Below are 26,939 nucleotides of genomic sequence, written 5' to 3'. Positions count from 1 at the left end.
CATGCCAATACATTGCCTTTATTTCCATCAGTTTTAATTTTTGCTTACATTTCCGACCTGTGTGAAACCATGATAAATATTTCATAGATATTCATATAAATAGCATCCATAGAAAACATCTCATCTAGCATGGCAGTCTTCATTCAGTTGACATGATCTGTAGCTGAAGATTTAGATTTTGGATTTTTCACCTGCCACATTCTCCCACCCACACATTACATTTCCACATGTGACATTATTGTGCATGTTTCGCCATAAACAAGGCCCTAACAGTATTTCTCCCATCTAAAGTGAATTTTCCTGAACCTGTTTTGAATGGGATATAGTCGAGTTCACACTTTCTACAGGTTATTGCACCAACATATATCCACGGATGAGACACTAAGAAGAATGCTTATATCCTGCCTGCCTGACAGAAACTGAGTCCGATAAAATGAGTTTGGTGATTTCCGACTCACTTTGCACCTTTTGGTTTGATCTGTTTTTCTGTGAAGGCATGGTAGACACCATACAGTAGCTGGAAGGGCCTCCTTTAAAGATACAAAAGGATTGATTGATGTCAACCGGTCCAGATTACAATTTTCACTCCAGCCCATGCAATGAAATCATTGTGAATTTTCTGGCAAATGAAGATATAAGGAAAAGGACTTGAGACCAGAATAAGTCATTTAATTTAAAATTTATCTTTCTTTCCTGAAAGGAACCAGGATGAACTGGAGTGCTGAAGGGATCACAAAGAAAGATTAGGCCTAATCTTCCCAGGCTCCTTCCCATCTCCTGTGAAGTCTCTGCGCCCAACACAATAGAGCTTCTTGCAGTGGTTCAAGTGCTGAAAGATGGGATTAGACTAGTTAGGAGACTTTTTTGACTGGCCAGACATGATAGGCTAAAAGACTTTTCTTTGTCTTGTAGATATCTGTAGGGATTCATTGATTCTATGATCTATGACTATAATACTATAAGCCTGCCGGGTGATGCCTTAACCTGAACGCAACATTGCCAATATTTCAGATGAGCAGCTCACCAACAGTTGAGACCCAGTAATTAAAATTAACAGGCCTCCACTACCCAGGCTGGTGGGTGGCTTTGGGAAGGAGGAATGGTTGTTTGCAGCTCTTCCTCCTCCCACTGCCTCCACTGCACTTGCCTGGATACTAATTCAGTCAGATACTGTGGAGCATCCTGCAACACTTTGACTATTGATTAAGTCCAAAAGAACGTTTAATATTTTATAAAAACTGTCAAACTGAGTAGAGAGATTCGCAGAATTTTCTTTGTGGAGAGAGTTGGAATGGGGATTTTTTTTTTCTATTCCCAGAGAATAGTTAAAAGAAAGGATCAGCTATCACAAAAAAGCAAGGCAATGAGTTTAGTTCAAATTAAACTAGCAGAATGATGGCAACTGAACTCCTCTTCTCTTTTAAATATCCACTGTTCTATAATTTTTTGTAAAAAAAAAATATAGATAATATGATTCTTACTTCTTTAAATGCTGGATATGTACTTTTACAGAGATAGATTCCCAAACCAATTTTACTGAATTTTTGAAATAAATCAGAGAATATGACAACATAGAAGATCCACATTGTTCATGGAATCATTCTGCCCATCATTGTTCCACCTGATCACAAAATAATTTAATTCCTTACCAATAATAACATTAATTTACATTTTATGAGTCATATCACTAAGTATTCTGAGCTTTCTCAACACCATTTCTTCTCCATGAAGAATTTATTATGTCAATAACAGCAATTTCACTGGCAATATATTGTTATTGTCTATTACATTTATCTTCCAACAGATCATTAGTCAGCTTTCAGCCTTTTATTTGCATTTGTATCCTTGCTTTGAAGAAGTTTATTTTCCTTGGTTCTCAGCTGTTGTTGGGATGTGAATTTCTGACAAATGAAGACAGAGGAATATACAAAATGTCTGATACAAATGCAAAGAATACTACACTTCCTGCAGACTGTGAAAGATAAAAAGAACAGGGAAGCAACACAAGGGAAGCAGTAAGAGTTACAAGAGTGGAATATGGGCAATAATTTATGAAGGTTATAAATGGACAACACTAAATGTTTTAAGCAAGGAAAGTGAGTTGCTTGGAGTAATGTGCATGCTTTAAGGACAGGCAGAGGTGACAATGTAACAAAAAGGTCAGGAGATAGTAGACATGCCAATTATTTGCTTTATATTGGCCGTTTGTGCAAAGAATGAGACATAATGTATGAGGGATATGAGAGTAAAAACAAATCAAGGGATAGAAATGTACTAGATTTCAATGTTTAAAATTGTTAAGAAGGAAAATGATAAAATGAAAAGCTAGATAAATCTCCGAGACCTGTTAGTTTTCAGCCCAGGGTGCTAAACGAGGGAGCTGAGAAAAATTACACGTAATAATCACGATGTCCCAAAATTCTCTCAATTCAGGAACTGTCCTCTTGGAGTATAACTGTCCTCTTGGAGTATAAGTTTGTCAGTTACTGAATTATTTAAGTGTTGAAAAGATAAACAGAGAAATTATAGATCTATTAGCTCAATGTAGGGAAGTTACTAGAATCTGCTATTATAAAGTGTGAGTAAGCATTTAAGAAAATATGAATTGATCAGAGAAGTCAAAATAAATTCATAATGGCTACCATGTCTAATGTATAAAGAACCTTCGAGGATGTACATAACACAGTCGATAAGTGCACATCCAAACATCTTCAATGGAAAGATTTCCAGATCTCTCTTCCATCGAGTTCTATTTAAGAGATACTAACACAAAAAGCACATAAATTTGGTGGCAATCCACAGGAATGGGTTAAGAAATTGATTATAAGAAAAGAAACAATAAAGAGGGATATTGCATATCATCCCAATTTACAAAATATGACATGCAGTGTCTCCTAGAAATCAGTACTGCCTCTTAAGCTAATCATGGTATTTATAAATGATCTAGATGAGGGAATAGAGAGTCACATATGTAAGTCTACTCATGACATCAGGTTGCCTGGTACAATAAATAGGATAGGTGGAAACAGAACGTTATACACTGACATTGATAAATTACATAAATGGACAAAACTGAGGTGGATGTGTAAAGTCATCCACTGTCTTAATGGTCTCAATTCATGATGGAACCAAAACCAAAAATCAGTCACAGGACAACCAGAGAAAACGTCTGGCACTTCTCACACAAAAGGGTCATTGAAACCATGAAATAACTGCACAGTGGCCAATATCCCATCACCATGTCACTCTATATTTGCATATATACAGTACATTGGCTCAGAGCCAGTCCCTAGGATGAGGAGACTCTCTGAATCACCTGGCTATATCTGTCAGCCAGCGCTCCCTAATTGGCCAAGGTTAACAACCCCAATCCAGGATAGTCAATGAGATCCATATGACCCTCATTACAATCACCACAAATCAGAATCTCTCTTCTCCAAAAGTCTTAGATTGACTGAAAGTTTCAAACCTGAGACTAATAGATTTTTGTTAGATATGACTATTTGAGAGTATGAAATCTATGTGGGTGGATTAAAATTCAGACTCTTTATATCATATTGAACTTTCAAATGTTTCACTAGATTCAACTGAGCAGTTGTAATGTAGAAACAGCATCCGATGTACTTTGTATGTATTCGTAAATCATTTAGATTTTTTAAGACTGTCAACGCAGAACTGCTATTTTAAAACAAGAATAAATAATTTCCTGAGCTATTGGAAACATTTTATAAAAACTACCGAATAATATATCATACTGATGATACATTCCAGTCAGACAAAAAGTAAAATAAGTGAGTACCATTTTACAGGGTCCCAAATGTTACTGTTTGAACAATAATCCAGGATATTCAAAATTCTGATTGGCAAGACTGCTGCATTAGGAATGAAGCCTTTGCATACAGCCTTTTGCAATTTTCACTAATAGCCGAAAAAATACATCAAACGTATGTGACATTTTCCTAGATGATGACTGCTGGTACCCTGTGGCTCTTGCCATCTCCACCAATGTGCAGTACTGGGTAAGGTTTGTTTGAAGTAGTGCACAATCACTAGGAGCTTAGGGAGCTGGTATAGATATATCTGTTCCCTCCATAAGCTAAACTTTGTTTAATAAGAAGTTTGACTTATGACTAAGGCCTCCCAAGCAGAGAAAGCTTGTCTCCAGCCACAGACTGTGTGACATCAGAACAATGCATGAAGTGAATGTAACATGAACATTCACCCCTTCAATCCATTACTTTATACAACACAATACAACAACTTGCATTTATAAAGCATTTACAATGTAAAGCCCACCTAAGTGATTTATAAGAAAGTAATCATTCCAAACCTAAATCAAAGAAACAGATATTAGATTAGTTGACAAATAGTTTTGCCAAAGCCACCTTTTAAGGATGGTCTTAAAAAGCAAAGGTGGTGAGACACAAAGGTTTATGGAGGGAATTCCAGTGGTTAGGGCCTAGGTTCTAAATGCACAATTATCAAAGGTGTAGGGAAGAAAGGATAAAGGACAAGTCACTGGAGAAATATAGATGTTGAGACAATTGTGGGGGCATTAGAAGTCACCAAGACAGAAAGGGACAGGGCCAAGAAAAATTAGGATAAGAAACATAAAAGGAAGGCATTCAGGAAGGGGTGGCCAAGTCAGTGAGTACAGATCTGCCACCACCTACCAAAAGTAGCTGAGCAGATCATTGTAAGAAGCATTGTACTCAGTAGCTGGCTGCAGTGCCACATGATCTGAGCTGCTATGGTAAGATTCCTACTCGTAACTTAGTTTCCTTAATTGTTCATCACTGGTAGTCCTAGGACTGACAAACTTCCATCACCCTACTTCTCATCACTCTCCTTAAAGCAGCACACTACTGAACCCCCTTCAGTTGCTAAAAAGTTGCTGCTGCCTCCACAATTCCTCCCCTTACCCCTAGTGGTTGTCTATCTGTGGCCACCAGACAGCTATCTCATGGAAACACTTGAAAAGGCTAATAAGCTTGGAAGGTAGGAAGGAGGTGCTTGCGTATGGATAAGTTTAGTTTTCAAATGTTACTGTAAAGAATTATGGAATAAACTATTATAGATCAGATGGTATTGTCCAGTAGTTAAATTGCATTGGTTTTGGTGTTCCTGATGAGGGTTTGGATCAGCTGGAAAGGGCTTGATAGTTGCAAGTACTTCAGGTTAATTAAATGAAAATGTTCATTGGTGATTTGCATCTGTAGAGCTATGCAAGCTGTCATCATTTCTGGTCCTTACTCCTCCTGTTGATTCTCTGTATAGTTTTTGATTTTCTGAGGCAGCTCCTTGTTTTCTTTCCTTAGTCAGGCAGAGTTGTGAAGGAACTTAGTGAAGAATGGCAATTCTGGAGACCTGTTGGAACTCCACTGACTAAATAGATGTGTTGCTGGAAAAGCGCAGCAGGTCAGACAGCATCCAAGGAGCAGGAGAATCGACGTTTCGGGCATAAGCCCTTCTTCAGGAATTCCTGATCTGCTGCGCTTTTCCAGCAACACATTTTTCAGCTCTGATTTCCAGCATCTGCAGTCCTCACTTTCTCCTACCTGACTAAATAGATGTGTCTAGAGAATGCCATGGTTTGTCTTGAAGCAGAGCACTGGCTGAGATGTAGCTTTAATTGTTGAATATTTAGCATTTTTGCCATGAGGCAAACTATCAAGGGATATTCCTTTACATCAATTAGCCAACCTGACACTCAATGAAAGAGCTGAAAGAAAAATGGGAATTTGAGGGTTGGCACAGCATAAAGATGAATCTGGCACTTCCACAACACAATTTGGGGAAAGGGTTCTTCATGAATCAAGTGGTCCTTGCTTGAACATTTAATAGGGTGAGCATTATTTACAGGAAACCACTCAGGGTAATTAAATATTGCAGTCCATTGAACTTCTGCTTCTTGTGCAAAGTTGTAATTCAACATTCACCTCTGCGCTGTCTGCTCCAGTTACTCTGCAGTGAGCAACATAACTCTTGATGTTTTGCAATCCAAAGGCCCATTTAAACTCACTACCAATAAGCTGTCTTAACTACTTTGATGTGTAATATAAAATATCTCTATTTACATTTTATTTATGTACTTATTAAAAAGCGCTGTATACATTTATCATCATTTTCCATACAAATGCAATCTGAAATGAAATAAAATGAAGAGAATTACATAGCTCTTTTCAAATCATTTATAGATCACTCTCCATTCAATAAATTAGGCAATGACAAAATGATTAAAATATCTTTATTGATGTTCATAGAATCCCTAACAGTGTCGAAGGAGGTCATTGAGCCCATTCTTTTCCAACCTTCCGAAGAACACCCCACCCACACTCACCTTCCCTATCCTATCCCCATAGCCCCGAATTTCCCATGGCTAATCCATGTATATCTATGGACTGTGGTAGGAAACCTAAGCACTCAGAGAAAACTCAGGCAGATATGGAGAAAATGTGCAAACTCCATACAGACAGTCGCCTAAGGTTGGTATCAAACTCAGGTGGCACTGTGCCACCCAAATGTTAATGACAACAAAAGCATAGTTGTACCTAATGGAAACTGAGTACCCAAGTGTTTCTGACCCTTGTGAATAACAGTTTGAGGAAAAACCTGCCTATCTGGGATGGTGGAGGAGTAAACAGCAATTGATGTCTTTACTTCTGGGCTGGAATGCTTTCAAACATCTACATGGAGAACTCAAAGACTTGTACCAGAACTTGCAAAAATAACATGTTTGGCCTCGGCCTCAAAGTAATATGTGACACCACTTTGTGATTGACATCCCAAGCTTTGCTTCATAATGGACTAAAATGCCTCTTCCACAATACCTGTTGTGAAATCAGCGTTCCAGCAGTTTGAATACATTTAGCATAATCAATCCATGTGTCACTGAGGATTTTATTCCAGCCATCATGTTAATGAACATGAATCAATTTTATTTCAGCAGCATGGAATTCAATTTAGTACTCCTCGTCTGAAATTAACGTAATCTTGTGCCATGGACATTGTTAGATTCTCTATGTCAATTACATGCTCATGTAAGAGTACTGCAGCTGGTATCACAGTTTCTGTATTGGTGCTTGTCGGTGCTTCTGAAGGTGTTTTTTTTTGCACTGTAGGGCCCGGTGGAAAGGCAGATGCTGCGTCAATCCAGTTGATCCATCTGACCTGTGGAGGCAATAAAGGTAGCACAAGTATCTCACAATTAGACATAAAATCTATGATTAACAGTAGAATACTATTGCATCAAACAAAAGCTAAGAAATCCATTTGTTTAAACATCAATACAGACCAATTAATATTTGCATCTTACAGAGATGTATACTTTGGGAAGACACTTACCAACTCAGCTAATGTGTTCGTGCCTCAAATTCTCCAATCCATTTCAACGTTACCAAGCTGAGTAACTCACCCTCCCCTCAGCTGGTACGAGTTCTTTCTTTGGCTCAGGACCTCTTCTCGTTGGTTGCTGAATGAATATTATCTTCTGCCTTTGTTTGCTCAAATCATTAACCATTCCAGATGACATACTATTTCCCTTTTGCTATCAACAACTGTTTTCACCTACTTAGAAATTTCTTTTTGAAGCTTCCAACTAAATTGTTAGATTCAGTATTGTTCCATGGTAATTAACCTTCAAGGCCATAGCATAGGATCTTTGACCATGAATCTTCCATTTATCCCTACAATGCTTTGATTAGATACAGTTGCTAATCTCTAAGCAGTTATATTATCTACACACTAAAGAGTACTTTGGGGTCAACAACTTAATTTTCAAAGCATTCAGGCATATAACAATAGTCATTGTTCACATTCTAGAATAGCAATAACAATTTACTGCTGACACTAAGCTGCATTAGGCTGAAACATACAGCTATTACGTGTTACTGAATAAAATCAAATCTTGATCAAAATATTACTTCCGCATGCAAGTTAACTAGTAAAATTCTGAATATATAACACTTTAATATATGATACATAATAACTGATTCAATACATCATTTAATTGTGTGAGAATTTAATTTTTTTCACCAATGCAATCTTTGCTTTTCCACCATTTTACAAATCCTTCTTAAGTTTTGAACATGTACACAAAATAAATCATTTGTTTTGATTTATTTTCATCTGTTTTCAAACTTAACAGCTTGGTCTTCAATCTGATTGATTCTACACTAATAAGAATTATCACCTTGACAATAGGTAACAATGTTTAACTTTACAAGACTATTGATTCCCTCACAAGTGTGCACATTAACAACTTGTGGGATCAACACACAGTTGGTGATCCTAATATATCTCTAACAAAAAGAACTGGGAAATACAGGCAAGCTGGTTCTCTTTCTCAAGATTCAGACAAAAATCCATGAGTTATTGAAGAAACACCACTGGTCATGACTGAAAAACGTAGGAGCACAAGAACATCCCCTGCACAAACAAAATGAACAAACCTAATAAATTATCAGGAATGGTAAGGTAGTTCCAGAAAGATGTGGAGGCTTTGAAAGGGTACAGAAAAGGTTTACCAGGATGTTGCCTGGATTGGACGGTATTAGCTATAAGGAGGCATTGGACAAACTTGGTTTGTTTTCACTTGAACGTCAAAGGATGAGGGGTGGCCTGACAGATGTTTACAAGATTATGACAGGCATGGATAGAATAGATAGTTGGAGTCTTTTTCCCAGGGTAGAAATGTCAATTACGAGGGAACATAGGTTTAAGGTAAAAGGGGACAAACTTAAAGGAGATGTGAGAGGCAATTGTTTTACACAAAGCGTGGTAAGCACCTGGAATGTGCTGCCAGAGGGGCTGTTAGAAGCAGATGCAAAGAAAGTTTAGGAGGTATCTTGACAGACACATGAATAGGCAGGGAATGAAAGGATTACAGACTGTGGAGAAGCAAGAAGTTTTTTAGTTAAAGAAAGCATTTTTTAATCAGCACAGTCTTGGTGGGCCAAAGGGCCTGTTCCTGTACTCTGCTGTTCTTTGTTCTTTGTTCATATGTAATCCATTACTGCTTCCAACTCTGTGCTAACTTTACCTGAAGATCATTGTGCGTCAATCTAAACAGAACACGTGACAAAAATGAATTCCATACATTTGCTAAGATGTGGGTTATCACCAAAAATGACCATGAAAGGACGTAAGGACAAGAGAACATAAGAAATATGAGCAAGAGTAGACAATTCAGCCTTCCTGCAGCAGCCCAGCCAGATCTACCATTTGATACAATCATGGTTGACCTCATCTTGGCTTCAACTGCACTTTCCTTCTCACTCTCCATAACCCTCCATTAATGATTAAAAATATGTCTATCTCCTTCTTAAATTACTCAAGTTCCAAGCATCCAGTACACTCTGGGATAGTGAATTCCACATTTCTGTTTTAAATCTGCTACCCCTTATCTTAGAACTATGCCCTCTTGTTCTGGGCCATCCCTTTCGCAATAAATGCCAAAAATCCATTTCATACATGAGGACATCCAGATCCCTCTGCACTGTAGCACTCTGAAGTTTCTCTCCATTTAGATAATAAGTTGCCTTTCTATTCCTCTTATCAAAATGGATAACCTCACACTTAACCACATTCAACTTCAGCTGCCAAATTTTGGCACATTCCCCAACCTACCCATATCCATTCTTAAATTTCTTACTTCTTAATTGCAACTTACTTTCCCACTTATTTTATTGTCATCAGAAAAAAATTGCTTTTGTACTTTATATCCCCAATCCATGTCATTACTGTAGAATGTAAATAGTTGGGGTCCAAGAATCAAAACCCTGTGGCACTAGTTATGTCTTACCAACATGAAAATGACCAATTTATTCCAAATCTGCTTACTGTTGATTAGCCAACAGAAGCTGCTGGATTATTTTAAAAAAATGCTTCAGTAATGCTCTGCTTGGACAGAACTCTGCCACACTTGTTGAGTTGTTACAGTTCCACATTATGTGTTTAATGCTTACTACTCTCAGGGCAACATATACTTTCACCCAGATTACCCATGTCCCAGAAATATCTAAAATGCCTGCACAAATATACACATTAGAGTGGTCCATCCTGTAAACTACAGACCAAAAAAAATACACAGAGCACAGGTATCTAAAAGCAACGTGCAATCATTCTCTTTACTTTTAAATGCTTATTGCTTGACTATTAATAGTTAAATGGTAGACAACATTGCATTTTCAACAACTAACTTCATAACGTCAAGGGCTCAAAAGCAAGAATGGAATAAATGAAACAAAAGTGAAATGAATGCATTATTTTAGGATTTTACTGTCTTTTGGAAAGATTGGATTGAGCAGAGAAATGTAAATATTTGTACTGAGGAGTAGGTTTTAATTACATAACAACATAACATGCTTAAAAGCAGAAAAGATTTCCAAGGAGTACTTCAGACTGGTTAACTTTTAGTGGCAACTGAATGGTGCAGACTATTTGTAGCAGGTCCAATTGATGACAATTGTTTTGAATGTGGACTATAAATTTTAATTAAAAGCCTTAGTTTAAAAGTCTTAATAAAATGTCTTACAAGTTTTTAACCCATCAGTCCTTTAAGGGAGACAAACATGATTGCTTATTCTCCACTCACCCACAACTAAATTTGTTTGTGTTGCTTTAAATGGTCGAATCACATCATAAACTTCATGCCAATTGCATGGAGATGCGTCACTTACACAAATCTTTTCAGAAAGGAGATATGCCAGGGTCTTTCACAGATATAAAAAGATTTGACAAATGCTTCTCATGAGGCAGAGCTATTACCGTATGGGTTTAAAATCACACAAAGGAGAACTAAGGCATTGTTTACGAGCTGTTTTGATGGGCCGTGCCTTTCAGTTATAAACACACTTGAATCATACCCTACATCTTCTGAAGCAGTTAGTTTGGGAGGGCGGGTTTAACGCGTAGAATGCAGCAGTCTACGTATAATGCTACTCCTTAAAGTGGCACCACTGCCACACTCTGTTCATTTTGAAGGTCAGATGTCAACAATAAAGAGTCCCAGTGAAAGTTCTAATTAACAGGGAGATGGAGCTAAGAAGGGCACAGGATGAGAGTGAAGCGTGAATGTGACTGCGGTTGATTCGCTGGATCTTCCGTTAGGCAACATAAGGGAAATATATACATTAGCAATGACTGAGAATGCCGACCTGGTACACCAGTTTTAACATGATTGCCAATGGTGTTGGGTTGTACACTTCTCGATCTTCTTACCTGCAAAATTTTTAGTAAATACCAATGTGACTAAGAGGATGGGGATAATGACAGTCCCGATGGACACTACTCTGTCGAAGGGGAGTTCTAGCTTTAGTTGAACCATGAAGGCTGCAAAGGGCGAACCTTTCTCATCTTGTTGGCCCGGAAGGATCAGCTCCTTGAGCTTTTCTCCAGCTAACAGCGCAGTAGCCATGTCTGGTTGGTGATCTATGATGTTGTGCATTCGTCACTGAGTGCAGATCTGATCCGTGGAACCGGCTTGCGCTGGATCGTCCTTTGCTGGAAAGCGACTGATTTTCCGAAAGATCGCTTTCTGTTAACATATTAACAACAACAACAACAACAAGCATCATGTTTAGATATGCGGATCGTGACACACACCAAACATCAGGGAGGAAAAAAAATTAGCACTTCGATCATCCGCCAGTTAGCGAAAAAAAAACTACATCATTGCACCAAGACACATCCCAGTTGTAGTAGAACACTATCTTTCATTCCCTCTGACTAAAATTGACTTCATTAGTCAATCTTCATTGATTAAAATCATCCTGAAGCATTAGTTTACTGACTACATATAAAAGTGTGGAAAATAAAGAGAAAATCTAACTATCTTCTCATCAACATATTATCCAAAATAAAGCGAAACTGTTCTACGTGTCATACATTCAACTTTTTGAAAAAAACATGGGCTCACCGAGTCGGTTAAGATCAGAAGTGTTAAAATGAGCTGTTTCTCAAATCCTCATTCTTTGATGAGCAGTAATGATCGAGCCTTCACTGTTGTGGCTCGAATTCACACTGAGAAAACGACGATTGGAGTTTACCATTTGCCCTCATCGTTCAGAAATGCACGGTGTTTTTTTTTGCCTCCCGCGGTGTAATCGCTTCTGCTTTATCTGACAACTTTCAGCGAGCCGATCAGAAAGAGCAGGGAGAATACTTCCAAACGGCGTCCGATGTTCGGGAGGAGCGGCAGCCACAGCTGAGGCAAGCCTGCTGCAGAACACAACTGGTTTCAGCACCATAGCCAGCTCCTAGCGCAGCTGCCGTGCTCCATTCATTGCTGTGTGACTGGCGAGGTAAACACGTGAAACTGCAGCGAAGATGCCATTCCACAGCTGGGTGAGCAGCTGTCCAAGAGGGCTCCGTCCAATTCCGGCTTCACATCCGACCGCCAATCAGCTGCTTCTTAAGCCCCACCGTGTGCTGCACACTCAACAACAAATCACTTGGATCCACTCCCACGATTCAAGCTGCGGTCAGGCTGCTTGCCGGAGTCCTCTTTTTTTTTACCCTGCAGCACGTTTGTGGAAAATGCATTCCAGGTTTGGTCTCCAGGAAACAGTTTGCCTGACTCATGACGTGTCTGTTCGCTTGCCTGTCATTTTATTACGATACAGGTTGCTGATATTGAAATTGAGGTCCATTGTTCTTTTAAAGCATAAACACATTAATTTGCACCTCCTGATGTGTGTAATAGTCACGTCAAGCTTCTAGCTTGATAAAACATTGTTCAGGGCATAAATATCCCGTACCCTTTGTCAGCATTCACAGCGCTCACGGACACAACTCTCAAAGCTACAACCTCTCATTAATGTCACATATCTATTTTGTTCCCAAAACAAAACTTTGGAGCACGATTGGAGTGGATTAGGGAAAAAGGACCGTGAATGCATGAATAACTCCCCTTCTGACGCAGGCAGCGGGCAAACTTTGTGCCGGCTGTTCACTGAAGTGATTAAAAACAGCAGTCCAACATTATCTCAGTGCAAGTTGAATATCACACGAAGCCAGCCCGATTCTCTTAAAGACTGTCTGACTGCAGTAGGTTTAGAGGGGTGGTTAACAGGAGCCATTTCAAGCAGCAAGGGGATTGGAAACGGTGCAGCACCCCTTGGAGAATGCTCCAAGGTTTGCCCTGGAGATCATGATGCACGAGGTAAAGGAAACGCGCGAGGTCCTGCTCCCTGTGCGTATTGGGGGAAGGGGAAGATATGGTAGGATCAGCGGGTGCTCCATGTCTGTTCGGGTACCCAGGTACTAGGAAGGCTGTAGCAGCAGGTAACTGAGATGGCCAGTGCTAGCAGTATAAACCCGAAAACCCAGATATTGTACACGTAGAATTCTAATGCTATCACAAGGGTGGTCAAGATGAGTGAATTTATAAGTGAATCATAAGGCTGTCATAATGTTGCATTGCCGTAACTTCATTCACTTGCTAACAGCCTCTATCAAGCAAAACCCAGACCTCAAGATCCAGTTCTACCCATATAAAACCCATCCACCAGTACAGCGTTAAGTCATGTCCATCTTCGAACTGCTTCAAGCCGGACACTAGGGGAAGTGATAGCTTACTGGTATTAAGGCTGGACTGTTAAATCCAGCGACCCAGATAATGTTGTGAGGACCTAAGTTCAAATCCTGCCATGGCTGAGAGTGGAATTTGAATTCAAGAAATATCCGGAATTCAGAGTCTTATGATGACCGTGAATCCATTGTTAATTGTCAGGAAAAGCCCATCTGGTTCACTAACATCCTTTAGGGAAGGAAACTGCCATCCCTACCCAATCTGGTCTACATGTGACTGCAGACCCACAGCAATGAGATTGACTCCTAACTGCCTGCTGGGCAATAAATGCTGGCCTAGCCAGAGACAACTTCATTCCATGAATGGATAAAAGGAAAAAACTCTCAGCTTGTCCACAAACATCTCAGGTTCATTCGCCAATCGTATCATACTCACTCCTTCATCTCACTCTTGCAGAACAAGGTGACACATAACACCAGGGAGTGGTAGCTAACCAGAATAGCTACATGACCTCAACTCCATGTGGTGAAGACAAACATTGGAGCAGCCAAACAGAGGCCAGCTCCAAGGCTGGGCTGAAATGATATAGGTGTACACACGTACAAACATGAGAGTTAGGAACAGGAATAGGCCGTTTCACTGCCTGGCCTGCTCTTCCATTTAATTAGATAATGTCAGAAGTCACATGACAGCAGGTTAAAGTATTTGAAATCACAAGCTTTCAGAACACTGCTCCTTCACCAAGTGATGGGCAACCATCTGAGTGAAAAATTAGCCTCAAATAGAAATCGATAAATTTCTGGAGACTAATGATATTAAGGAATATGGAAAAAAATGTGGGAAAGTGGCTTTGAAGTCAATGAACAGCTATGTATAATTGAACAGTGGAGTAGACTCAATGAACTGAATGGCCTACTTCTGTTCCTATGTTTCAATCATTTTTGTTTCAAAGTGGATAACCAGATTTAAAATAGCCTGTTCTTGGATAGTTCTGCAACATACTACTCTAAGAAACTATCCCCGATGCATCATAGAAATTCATCTTCCATGTAGTCCTTGTCCATTTGATTGTCCAGTCAATATGCAGACTAAAAGCACCCATTAGAATTGTAGTGCCCTTCTTATGTGCTGTCGTTACCTCCCAATATAGAACCTCAATTATCTGAACAATACTGGCAGGGAGTATTCTGTTCGGATAACTGATTGTTCGGATAACTGATCTGATCGTAAACAAAGGAAGCATGTATGGTACCTTGGGATCCTGTTTGGATAATCCAAAATTCAGATAATTGATGTTCAGATAACTGAGGTTGTTCTGTATACTTTATCCTGCAGTGTGAAAACCCTTTAAGGACCCATAGATGGTTCTACTCATGACTTCTTTCCCTTACCACTCCTCATTTTGACCTAAACTAATTTCATAAGATGATTAGTTGCATTTCTAGCACTACTTACCATCGCAATGATACTCTGATTTTTAACAAAGCTATCCCACCACTTTTTACTTTCTACCCAATAATCATCAGGGACAATGAAAATCCTTGAATAGAAAGTTTCCAGTTTTGATCACCCAGAAACCACATTCCAGTTACAGCTATCTAGTCATATTCATTTAATTCTATTTGTGCCAATTTGTCTTATTATAAATTCTGCATGTATTTTGATAAAGAGCTTTAAGCTTTGACTTTTTATCACTTTTATTCTGGTTCTAAGTTATGATGAGGAGGTGCTGGTGTTGGACTGGGGTGGACAAAGTCAGAAGTCACACAACACCAGTTGTAGTCCAACAAATTTATTTGAAATTATAAGTTTTCAGAGCACTGCTCCTTCATCAGGTGAAGCTGCTGAAGGACTGGTGTTCCGAAAGCCTGTAATTTCAAATAACCTTTTTGTCTATAAACTAGTGTTGTGTGACTTCTGACTTGGTTCTAAGTTATACTGCACTCTCTGCGTATATTTTCTACCTCTTCCTGTCACACTTTGTTTATTGTGTGCCTCTTCACGAACCCACACTTCTGTTCTCTCATTTAATTTTGATTTCTGAAGCTTTCCGTTAAGCATCTACATTGCTAATTGTTTAAAGCACTATCTACAAACCCAATTATACAATTTGCCAGAACGCCATGTCAAGACTGACTAATAGACTAACTCTCCCTTTCCCCAGTGCTGGTGCCAATGTCTCATGCATCAGAACCCATTTCTCCCACGTCAATCTTTTAGCCACGCATTTACCTCTCCAACTATATTTACCTGTTGCTAATTCGTGTCTGGCTCAGATAGTATTCCAGAGATTAGTATCTTTGTGGTTTTGCTTTTTAATTTAGCCATGAGCTGCTTATAATCACTTAGCAGAATCTCCTTCCTAATCTCTCCTATATTGCTGCTTTAGAAGAATGCAACTGATGAAACAAAAATTATATCACCTTCACATTTAAACTATGTTATGCACTTTGGCAGAAAGAATACAGGAATATACGACTTTCTAAATGGGGAAAAGCTTCAGAAATCTGAAGCACAAAGGGGCTTGGGAGTTCTAGCTCAGGATTCTCTTAAGGTTAATGTGTTGGTTCATTTGGCAGTTACAGAGGCAAATGCAATGTTAGCAATCATTTCAAGTGGGCTAGAATAAAAGAGCAGAAATGAACTGCCAAGGCTGTGAAAGGATCTGGTCAAACTGCATTTGGAATATTGTGACCAGTTTTGGGCCCCGTATCTGAGGAAAAAATGTGCTGGCATTGGGCCTGGCATTGGAAGGAGTCCAGAGGACGTTAACAAGAATGACCCCAGGGATGGAGGCCTTGTCATATGAGAAATGGACTCTGGGCCTGTACTTGGTGGAATTTGGAAGGATAAGGGTGGATCTGATTGAAATTTACAGAATACTGAAAGGCCTGGATAGAGTGGATGTGGAGAAAAAGCTTCCACTATTAGGAGTAACTAGGGCCAGAGATCACAGCCTCAGAGTGAAGGGACAACCATTTAGAACTGAGATGAGAAGGAATTTCTTCAGCCAGAGTGTGGTTAATCTGTGGAACTCATTGCTGCAGAAGGCTATGGAGGCAGAGTCAGTGATTGTATGTAAAGCAGAAATAGATAGTTTCTCAATTGGTAAGGGGATCATGAGTTATGGTGAGAAGGCAGGAAAATGGGATTGAGAAACATATCAGCCATGATTGAACAGTGGAGCAGACTCAATGGGTCAAATGGTCTAATTCAGTTCATACGATGTATGGACTTATGATCTTTATTCAGTCATTTGAATTGATAGCAGAAAATTATGTGGGTGCAAAAACAAATGGTGCACTGGTACATAATATAATTTTAAGAATGAATAGAATGCTTACCTTTGTTTCAACAGTTTGCAATACAAAAGCAAACAAATAGCACATCAGTTGACCCTTGATCTGATTCTATCTTGTTTACTGCATGCAGTTTGAATCTTAAGAATGATATATTGGGCTTCTTGGGGTACCAAAAAGATTCACCAGAATTAAACCTGGGGATTAAAATGTTAAATGTTGAGGACAACTTACATAATTACGTTTTGTGTTTGCTAAGTTTCAAAAGTTGCGGGTAACATAATCAAGGGTTTTGTAATGATAAACAATATTGATATAATAGATTCCTTGAAGCAACTTCTTCTGGTGGAGAAATGTATACTGTCAAAATATATAATCATACTTCAAATTCTCTCAATTCATTAAACCAATTAATGTATGAACAATCAAGGAATTACTTTTTACATTTATTCAACATTAATGAAATTTATTCTAATTTTCATTTGGCTGATCTGTAATGTGATCTTTACATTGTGCTATCGACAATATCAATACAAATAACATATACAAGAAAACATCCATCCTAATATTTTCCAAAACCTTTCTTCAATATATAATTCAGAGCATATTTGAATATTTCAAAAACTATCATGCAGTTACCTAACAAGATAAAGATGATAGTAAGACCAAGAAATAAATCTCTAAACAATTTTAGCTGTGCAAGTGGAAGTCAGTCAGAAATAGACCAATTTCATCTCCATACACTTTACTCCAGTATGGCTACAGTTTAGGAAAATTATTCAACTGTGTTTTTGCATGTGATAACAATTCTCTTTAGAATGAACTTGCAGGGAACTGAAACAAATTCATAACCTTTCATTCTGACCATATTTTATTCGAGGGTTTTCACTACTGAACCAGCATTAGCAATGCACTACTGATGGTTAGAAACACTATGGCTTTGCTTTTAAGTTATCAGTCGCTGTTTGCTATCTATTAGTTCAGAAGAAGCTGACAAAATATATAAGGAAAGAAAAGCCAAAAAATCCATTAAGCTTGTACATATTATATATAATTTATAGCTTAATAACTACTATCCAAATTGTTTAATCTCCAAAGGAAGCTAACAGAGAAGGTGAGTTGAAAACACAAGTGTGGAAGTCGTGGAGAGAAAGGGATGAAATGGAATGGGAGATAAGCTGTTGGACTGACAGCAGTTAACAACGAGGTAATTCTCTGTGGCATCAATCTTAGAAGTTCTGAGGAAAGGTCACTAGACCGGCAACATTAACTCTGATTTCTTTTCACAGATCCTGCCAGACTTGCTGAGCTTTTCCAGCAACTTCTGTTTTTGTTTCAAAGCGTGAACACTCTTTTCTCCCCATAGATGTTATCAGACCTGCTGCGTTACCCCAGCAATTTCTGCTTTTGTTTCAGAAATTCTTTCAACCAAGTCCTAAACATCAAGCCAGACCCCAGAACAAAACACAGGTAGCAAACAAGATGGTACAACACTACAACACTGGCAGCAAGGGAAGTGTTATGAAAGTGCACTAATACAAGCCTATCAATGAGGTTCAGATTAAACTAAGTAAAAGGCAGATTCCAGAAGATGATTAGGCTTTCCATATTGAAAGTCTCACACACACCAATGGTATAAGATAATCAGAAGCTTTAAGAGCTATCAATATTAATTGTCCTGGAAGGAGAGAAAAGCACACATTAAATGTTAAAATTTACCTGGAGGCTAATGCCAACAAGCCACCACACATCCTGAAAGATATATATCTCAGTTAGTGGCACTCCGTGGTCCAGCTAACAAGAAATCATTTCACAGCAAATAACAGATCACCAATTCTGTGCATTGGTAGAATCACACTACATTGCCAACATGCAAACTCATCCTGGCTTCCCATAACCTTTAATCTGGTGGATACCAATGTTTGAACAGCAGCAGGACAGCCAGAAAGTACAGATCTTGGTACAATCACAATTCATGGGATTCAAACCAACTGTGGCAGAATAGGCTACACATGATGCAACTGAAACAGTCAATGATTTCAAAGAACTGGACTCAGTCAGATTTGACGTGGTTGGCAATTTTAAGAGTGATGTAGTTTTGGATCTTAATGATGAGGCGAGCACATTTAGGAGAAGCTTTGAACCGAACTGAATGAATTGGAATGAAATGATATAATTCAGAAGATCAACCACCTAATGATTGCTGTAGTTCTATCATGTGAGGCTTAAAGAAGGATAACACTATAACAGTATGCCTGGATGAAATACCCCTTAACCCTTCATTTAAAGGTTGTCCAGACAAAATATCTATACTGGGAGAAATAAGACCTTTTAAGAGCATGATTCTTTTCTAAGTGAAATGTGAAGCAAAGATACTCGGTCTGACAATTTAGCAGAAGAATCCCAGGAGTTTAGGATATTTACATTGGATGATATGGTTTTTGACATTTAGGCTGTCATTTAGCAAACACTTATTCCAGCAGCAAATGGATGGCATTATTCAGAATGTACCTGTTTGTATTTATGTAGCTGATGATATTTCAGCCATGGGTAAGACAAAAGGCAGAGCATGACTGCAACCTTTACCTACTGATGATAGCAGCATGATTTAACAGCACAAATACCAAATAAACATCAGTCAGATAAACAACAGGCAAAGAAGTCCTAATGCCAAATCCCAAGATATCTTGTCTGGGTTATGCTAGGAAAGATAGTTATAAAGTGGACACGATGGTTAGTATGTGTACCTATGTGCTAGTCAAGGATGAAGCAGGATATCCAATGCATGTAAGCATGCCAAACATATCAGCCCCAGATGCCGAGAGAGTCTCTACATACCAGTGATTTTCCATCCACTTCTTGGATGAAAGTAACAACATCTTCACAGTGCACAGGGAAGACTACATCCTTGTGATGGAACACTTGTTTAAATTTCCGATTGTTCAATGACTTTGCAACACAAGAGCGTGACCGCTACTTCCAGGATGAGTGATATTTTTAGTTTTGTGTCCTGGAATGAGTCATGTCTGATAATGGACTGCAGTCTACCAGTAAACCATTTCAAGACATGCATACTAGTGGTGAGAGATCCATATCACATTGTCACCTCATTGTCCATACTTTGTTGAGCAGAACATATAGTATAAACATTATCAACTCAAAGATTTTAAGTATGTAAAGTGTTATGTGTAAAGCAAGATTTTCACATTGCATTACTGCATTTTTGTACAACATGAACAGAGAAGGGATTATCTTGCCCAGCACAACTTATGCCCAGAATGTGCGAATGACATTGCCCAGCAAACAATTGTCTAAGCATTCTTAGACACAGGATATTCTTCATCAAAAAAAAAAGGATAATGGAACAGCCAAGTAAGTAGTTACAGAACTACCACAACTGTGCTTTGAGTGAAGAAATACAAGTGAGTTAGAAATACAAGTAGAAATATTTGGATTCCAGCAAAGGTGTGTGGAATACTATGACAATGCATAAAAACATATTAATATGGATCTCAAATTGGAGGAAGCCTGTTGTTTTGACAATATCAACGTTTTGGAATTGAGGACCAAAAACAAAACTATTTTAAAATTTGTGGATAGTACATAAGTAAATGGGAATGTGTGATGTGAGGAAGATATAGAGTGGTTTCAGGAGAATTTGGACTGGCTTAGTGAATGGGCAAGAACATAGCTGATGGAATTGATTGTGTGGTTATCCACTTTGGTAGGGAGAACAGATGTGCACAGAAGTTCTTAAATGATAAAAGGTTGGAAAGTATAGATGTAAAAGGGGTCCTAGGTGTTCTTGTTGATAAGTCACTGAAGGCTAACATGCAAATGCAGATGGTAGAGTTTAGTAGCTTCTACTCTATATACAGTGTTATGACTGAAGCTAGAGGAGTGCCCCTGTTGTTTTCCAGGTCCTGCTCCACAGGTCACAAGCAAAATAAAAGTATATTTCATAGTTAACAAGATGGCCAATTATATAACTTAGCTATGGATTCCCATTTCCTGGCTTGTCTTAGCATCTTAGCTATGTCATATTATTTTAAAAAAAGAAAGTTCAGTCAGGATTCTTTAATAATTAGAATCATTATCAAAACAAAACCTATCCAATGAAAATGCAAAAACCGGTTAACATCCACAATTGTTAATATGTAAGTATAAATGTTTATCCAACGAAATAATCCAAAACACATACAGACAATGGCAGAGCACTGCTGCCTCATAGCATCAGGGACCCAGGTTTGATTCTTGCCTTGGGTGACTGTGTGTGTGGAGTTTGCACATTCTCCCTGTGTCTGCCCACCCCCCCCCGGTGTTCTGGTTTCCACCTGCATGCCAGGCGAATTGGCCATGCTAAATTGTCCATAGTGTTAGGTGCATTAGTCAGAGGGAAACAGGTCTGGGTGGGTTACTCTTCGGAGGATCGGTGTGGACTTGTTGGGGTAAATAGCCTATTTGTACACTGTGGGGAATCAAATCTAAACAACCAATACACCCATCCTTCAGGGGGAAAAAAAGAACATTTATATAAAAAGAAATATTTTCCTGATATTAAAGCTATACTTAAAGGCAAAAGGGACAAAGTGTAGAATATTCCAAAGTCTTATTCTGATGTTCTGTGTGGTTAGGTCACTAATTACATGTGGTTGACTCTGGAGGTTTGGCAGTCACAACTTTCTCAGGAAGTGCCACATTGAGAAGTTCCTGCAATCACTCATTCAGAAGAACAAATAGGTTTCACCCTGAACTCAACAAGAGTGTCCTTTTTCGGAAGCAGCAGAAATAAGCTCGGTAGCACTTCTTTACATACCAGCCAGCAAAGTACTCTCCATCCAGTCAAGTAGCCCTCGTAGGGGGTCGACAGTAAAATAAACAGCTAGCAGCATTGATTCATACTGTATTGAAATAGTCCAACCAGTCCATGCTGACCATGTTTCCAAACTAAATTATTCCCACCTGCCTGCACTTTGCCCATATCCCTTCAACCTCTTCCTGCTCATGAATTTGTGCAAATGTCTTTGAAACATTGTAATTGTACTTGCATCCTGTTGTCTGCATCTTTCCTCCTTTCATTTTAAAAGTGTCCCCCCTATTTTTGAACTCCCTCTATCCTAGGGAAAAGACCCTGTTCATTCACCTTAGGATTTTATAAACCTCAATAAGGTCAACCCTCAACCTCCTACACTCCGGTGGAAGAAGGTCCCAGTCTTTCCAGTCTATTTTTATATCTCAAACCCTCCATTCCTGCATATATCCTGGTAAATCTTTTATGAACCCATTCCAGTTGAATAATAATATCCTTCCTATAACGACCAGAACTGCACACAGTGTTCCAGAAGAGGCCTCACCAACATCCTGTACAACCTCAACATAATATCCCGACTCCTATACTCAAAGGTATGAGCAATGAAGAAGACACATGATTTCTCAAAGGCCTTGTTAATAAAATTCATAGTTCTATAGTGACTCTAAAATAACCTCTTTCAAAGAAACCACTCCAGATATTTCCATAAAAAATTGAAATAAATCCATATTCCCACAAGTCTTCAAAATGTAAATCCTTAAAGAAATATTAAATATGGAGTGACTTTGTGACAATAGTATAAATATTATTTGAATGTTTTCAATGTAATTTAGTATTTGTATCAATATTCCTTTTAACTTAGAAGAGGTTTACTTTTAATGAAAAGCATGGACATCCCTGTAAGCTATTTTTGAGGACTTATATTGTTATGAAGGTGCAAGGGGCACTGTACCTTTAAAAGAGTTAAAAGTGAATAGAACTACCTGACACAGCACTAAGTGTTCTGAATAAGGTCACAATGTAACATTTCGTCGAACAGCCAAGTTAGCTGAGTTGCCTGAAGACGAAAAAACAAATTCAGATTTGGCCAATCAGTTTAAATTATGCCCCAAAATATCAAACTCCAATCAAATTTGAATTTAGGATATTGACAGTATTAAAAACCAATTAAATGATCTGATGCTTTGGGGTACAAGACTGGGAAAAATTGAACAGTTGGGGGAGAACTGCCAAGCCACCAACATCTGCAGACTGCCCGTAGAATAGCTCTCTTAAAGGTACCTTTATCTATCAATGACCTGTAAAACAGAAATCCCTAAGAAGAAGAGAAGACAGAGGAAGATATAAAGAGAAGATTCGACAGCTGGCTGGTTTTGAAATTTGAATTTTACTGTAACTCTTAATCGGGGTTGTAACAGACTAGTATTATGGAGGGAAGGTAAAAGACACATTTTAATAAATGAGTTATAACCAGTTGTTAGTTAATTATTCTCTGTTAGACTTTAAAAAATTAAAGTTGTTAGTTTTTACTTTAAATATTGACTTTTGGCAGAGTTCTTTACTTCTCAAAATTTAACAGATTACAGCACGGGTTAAATCATTTCTGTGTTGCAAGTTTAAATTAAGCGGGGGGTAAACCCCTCATCATCAGGATTTTAACTGGATTAGACAGATTTGAATAGATTTGGACATATTCTAGCAGATCCTAGCAGATTTAAACAATTGCAGATTAGTGTCCTAGATCTTTAAATAAAATGTAGGTGAGCCAATTTGTTTAATTTCAGTGACTTGTGGTTGATTAAGTTAAAAGTGTGGGCGGCACGGTGGCACAGTGGTTAGCACTGCTGCCTCACAGCGCCAGAGACCCGGATTCAATTCCCGCCTCAGGCGACTGACTGTGTGGAGTTTGCACGTTCTCCCCGTGTCTGCGTGGGTTTCCTCCGGGTGCTCCGGTTTCCTCCCACAATCCAAAAATGTGCAGGTTAGGTGAATTGGCCTTGCTAAATTGCCCGGATTAGGTAAGGGGTAAATGTAGGGGTATGGGTGGGTTGCGCTTCGGCGGGTCGGTGTGGACTTGTTGGCCCGAAGGGCCTGTTTCCACACTGTAAGTAATCTAATCTAATCTAATCTAAAAGTGAGAGAAATGGGTCTTAAAGATGTTAAAGAGGTTCTGGAATTTGAAGATGATTCTCAAATTTGCTAAGAAAGTTTAGAAGGAAAGAAAGATGCCATACTTTTAGAATTAGCAAATAAGTTAGATTTGGGTTTGGCTAAGGACAGAAGTAAAGCTGAAATTGTAAGGGAATTACTCAAACACTTAGGTATATCAGAGAAAAATGACAAGTGCAGTAGAGGTAGAAAAACTTTAATTACAATTGAGGAAAATCGAGTTAGAAGATAAAGGGAGAGAGAGAGAAAGAGAGAGAAAAGAGGGAGCGAGAAAGAGAAACAGAGAGAGTTGAGAGAGAGGAAGAAGAGAGAGCAGGTTCTTAGCTGAGCAAAGAGAGAGAAGAAAGAGAGAAAGAAAGAGACAGAAGAAAGGGAGAGACAAAAAGGGAGAGAATTTGAACTTGAGAAGTTACGACTTAGTCAGCAAAGTCAGGTTAAAAGGATGGAGATTAAAAGAGAAGGTAGTGATATATACAAATATGTCAAACCTCTGCCACATTTTGATGAGAAAGATGTTGAAGCCTTCTTTATTTCATTTGAAAAATTGGCTAGGCAGTTGGATGGTCCAAGAATCTATAGGTAATGCTAGTTCAGACTAAACTGCAAAGATGTGGTAAAAGAAACTAACCATTGGCATTAGTGAAGGTAGTAAAGGAGACCCTAAGAAGAGCCGAGAGCTGCAGGAGAGTGCACAGCCTAGGCAGGCTGAGTATGGAGTTAGTACCTGATCACTGCAAAGTTTTCACCTCTGTAGGTAAAGTTTACTCAGAAAGAACAGGGGGAGAAGGACATAAAGTTATAATTTTAAGAGATACAGGATCTAACCAGTTGCTGATAATAAGGGATGAACGAATATGCACTCTTTCTGATCTGTTACCTGAGAGTGTGGTAATTTGTGGGATAGATGGACACAAATTTAGCATTCCCCTATGTAAGATCAGGTTGGAGTGCCAACTCAAGACTGGGGAAGTTACAGTGATAGCGATTGACAGAGTGTCAGTTCCAGAAATTCAGTTTGTTCTTGGGAATGATTTGGCAGGATCCAAGTTGGGAGTGACACGCCTTGTTGTGGAGAAGGCCATGGAAGACCAAGCAACTGGGGAATTAAAACATAAATATCCTGGTATTTCCCAGATTGTGCAGTAACCAGATCTCACTGTCATAAGTCACACCATGAAGCAAAAACTAATGGGAAAGATGAAAGAGTGGAGGTTTACTTAGCAGCCACCCTGTTTGATGTAATGGTGGAGGAGAAACTTGAACAGACAGAGGGTCAGACAGAAGTGTTTAGTCCTGAAAGGCTAAGGGACTTGCAACAGCAAGACAAGATGAAGAAAGGTATATATGTGGAAGCATACTCTGAAAAGGAGGCAGAGAATATTCCAGACGGTTATTATCTGAAAGGTAGAATCCTAAAATGGAAATGGAGACCACATCAGATTAGTGCTGTCATATATGCCAAAGGGTAGGTAAGCCACAGGTGGTAATAAAACCAGCACCTTTGTTGTCAATTCCTGCATTTGAAGAACCTTTCATGTGGATTATAATTGATTGTGTCAGTCCCCTTCCAAGGACTAAAAAATGGGAACCAGTACTTGTTAACCATAATGGATGTGTCTCCCAGATTTCCGGAGGCAATTCCATTACGGAGTATCAAGGCAAAAAGGGCAGTGGAGGAGTTAACATATTTCTTCACATGATATGGGCTACCCAGAGAGATTTAGTCAGACCAAAGGTCAAATTTTACTGCTAGGCTGTTTAAGGAGGTTATGGAAAGCTTAGGTATATAGCACATTAAATCCAGTGCGTATCATCCCGAATCCAGGGAGCTTCAGAAAGGTGGCATCAGATCTTGAAGACCATGTTGAGAGCATAATGTCAGGATTACTGAATGATTAGATAAATGAGTTGTAAATAATTGGGATAAAGGTATCCCATTCATATTGTTTGCCATTAGATATGCCCCAAACGAATCTACTCAGTTCACTCCCTTCAAGTTAATATTCGGGCATGAAGTGAGAGGTCCTTTGAAATTAATTAAAGAAAAATTGACAGGACCTAAGTCGGAGATTTCACACGTAGTTTATGTATCAGAGGTGAAGGAGAGATTAAATCAAGTGGGTGAGTTAGCTAAACAGCCCCTAAAAAAAAGGCAGAGCATAGAATGAAGCAGGTGATAGACAAAAGCTCTGAGACATGGACGTTTTCCCAAGGGGATGACATGTTAGTACTGTTACCAGTGATAGGAGATCCCTTCAAACCCAGGTTTAGTGGTCCCTATCAATTTCAGAAAAAGTCAGGTGAACTATGTAGTAAAGATGCCAGATAGAAAAAAAAAGTATAGCGTCTGTCATGTGAATATATTGAAACCATATTATGCTAGAGAGAAAGAACTGGAGAAACAGATGTTAGTTACTGCCCCGCAGAGTGAGGGATCAAATCCAGATGATGTGAATTTGGATGTGCCTCAAAATAGATTAAAAAAATGAAGAAGTCCTTGACAAGTGGGATAGGGTGATAAGCTATCTGTCTCAAGAGCATAGAATGCAGTTGAAAGATTTATTACTGCAGTGTACAGACACTTGTAAGAATTGGTTGGGGAGGACTAATGCTATTGTACATGAAGTAGACGTAGGTAATACTGCTCCGATAAAACAACACCCTTATCAGCTTAATCCTTTCAAAGCCAGACAGGTCCAGATGGAGGTGGAAGCCATGCTCAATGAGGACATCATCAAACCGAGCCAGAGCGAGTGGAGTTCGCTGATTGTCTTAGTTCCCAAACCGGATGGGAACTCAATGATTCTGAGTGGATTATCGGAAGGTCAATGCCGTTACAAAATCGGACTCATAGAACATAGAACATAGAAGAATACAGCGCAGTACAGGCCCTTTGGCCCTCGATGTTGCGCCGATCCAAGCCCACCTAACCTATCCTAACCCACTATCCTCCATATACCTATCCAATGCCCGCTTAAATGCCCATAAAGAGGGAGAGTCCACCACTGCTACTGGCAGGGCATTCCATGAACGTACGACTCGCTGAGTGAAGAACCTACCCCAACTTCAGTCCTATATCTACCCCCCCTTAATTTAAAGCTATGCCCCCTCATAATAGCTGACTCCATAC

The 26,939-nt window shown here is 39.0% G+C and overlaps 1 protein-coding gene across 4 annotated transcripts in view; it reads right to left on the bottom strand.

The window, feature by feature from the left end:
* The window catches only part of panx2 (pannexin 2), a 47,480-nt gene extending 34,579 nt beyond the window's left edge, over positions 1–12,901 (bottom strand). For 3 of the 4 annotated variants that reach the window (XM_043713735.1, XM_043713737.1, XM_043713738.1), the window contains exons 1-2: positions 11,918–12,901; positions 11,221–11,536 (exon numbers count right to left, since the gene is read on the bottom strand). In XM_043713735.1, the coding sequence (XP_043569670.1) occupies positions 11,221–11,446 (226 nt within the window). In that variant the 5' untranslated portion in view covers positions 11,447–11,536; positions 11,918–12,901. Of the gene's footprint in view, positions 1–6,204; positions 7,171–11,220; positions 11,537–11,917 lie in introns of those variants that run through there. The other variant, XR_006315090.1, reaches the window with a different exon arrangement.
* Between the last annotated feature and the right edge of the window lie 14,038 nt (positions 12,902–26,939).

Source organism: Chiloscyllium plagiosum, chromosome 23, assembly GCF_004010195.1.
Source record: "Chiloscyllium plagiosum isolate BGI_BamShark_2017 chromosome 23, ASM401019v2, whole genome shotgun sequence".
NCBI lineage: Eukaryota > Metazoa > Chordata > Chondrichthyes > Orectolobiformes > Hemiscylliidae > Chiloscyllium > Chiloscyllium plagiosum.
The sequence above is the reverse complement of the archived record's forward strand: the minus strand, read 5'-3'. Positions and strand labels throughout refer to the sequence as shown.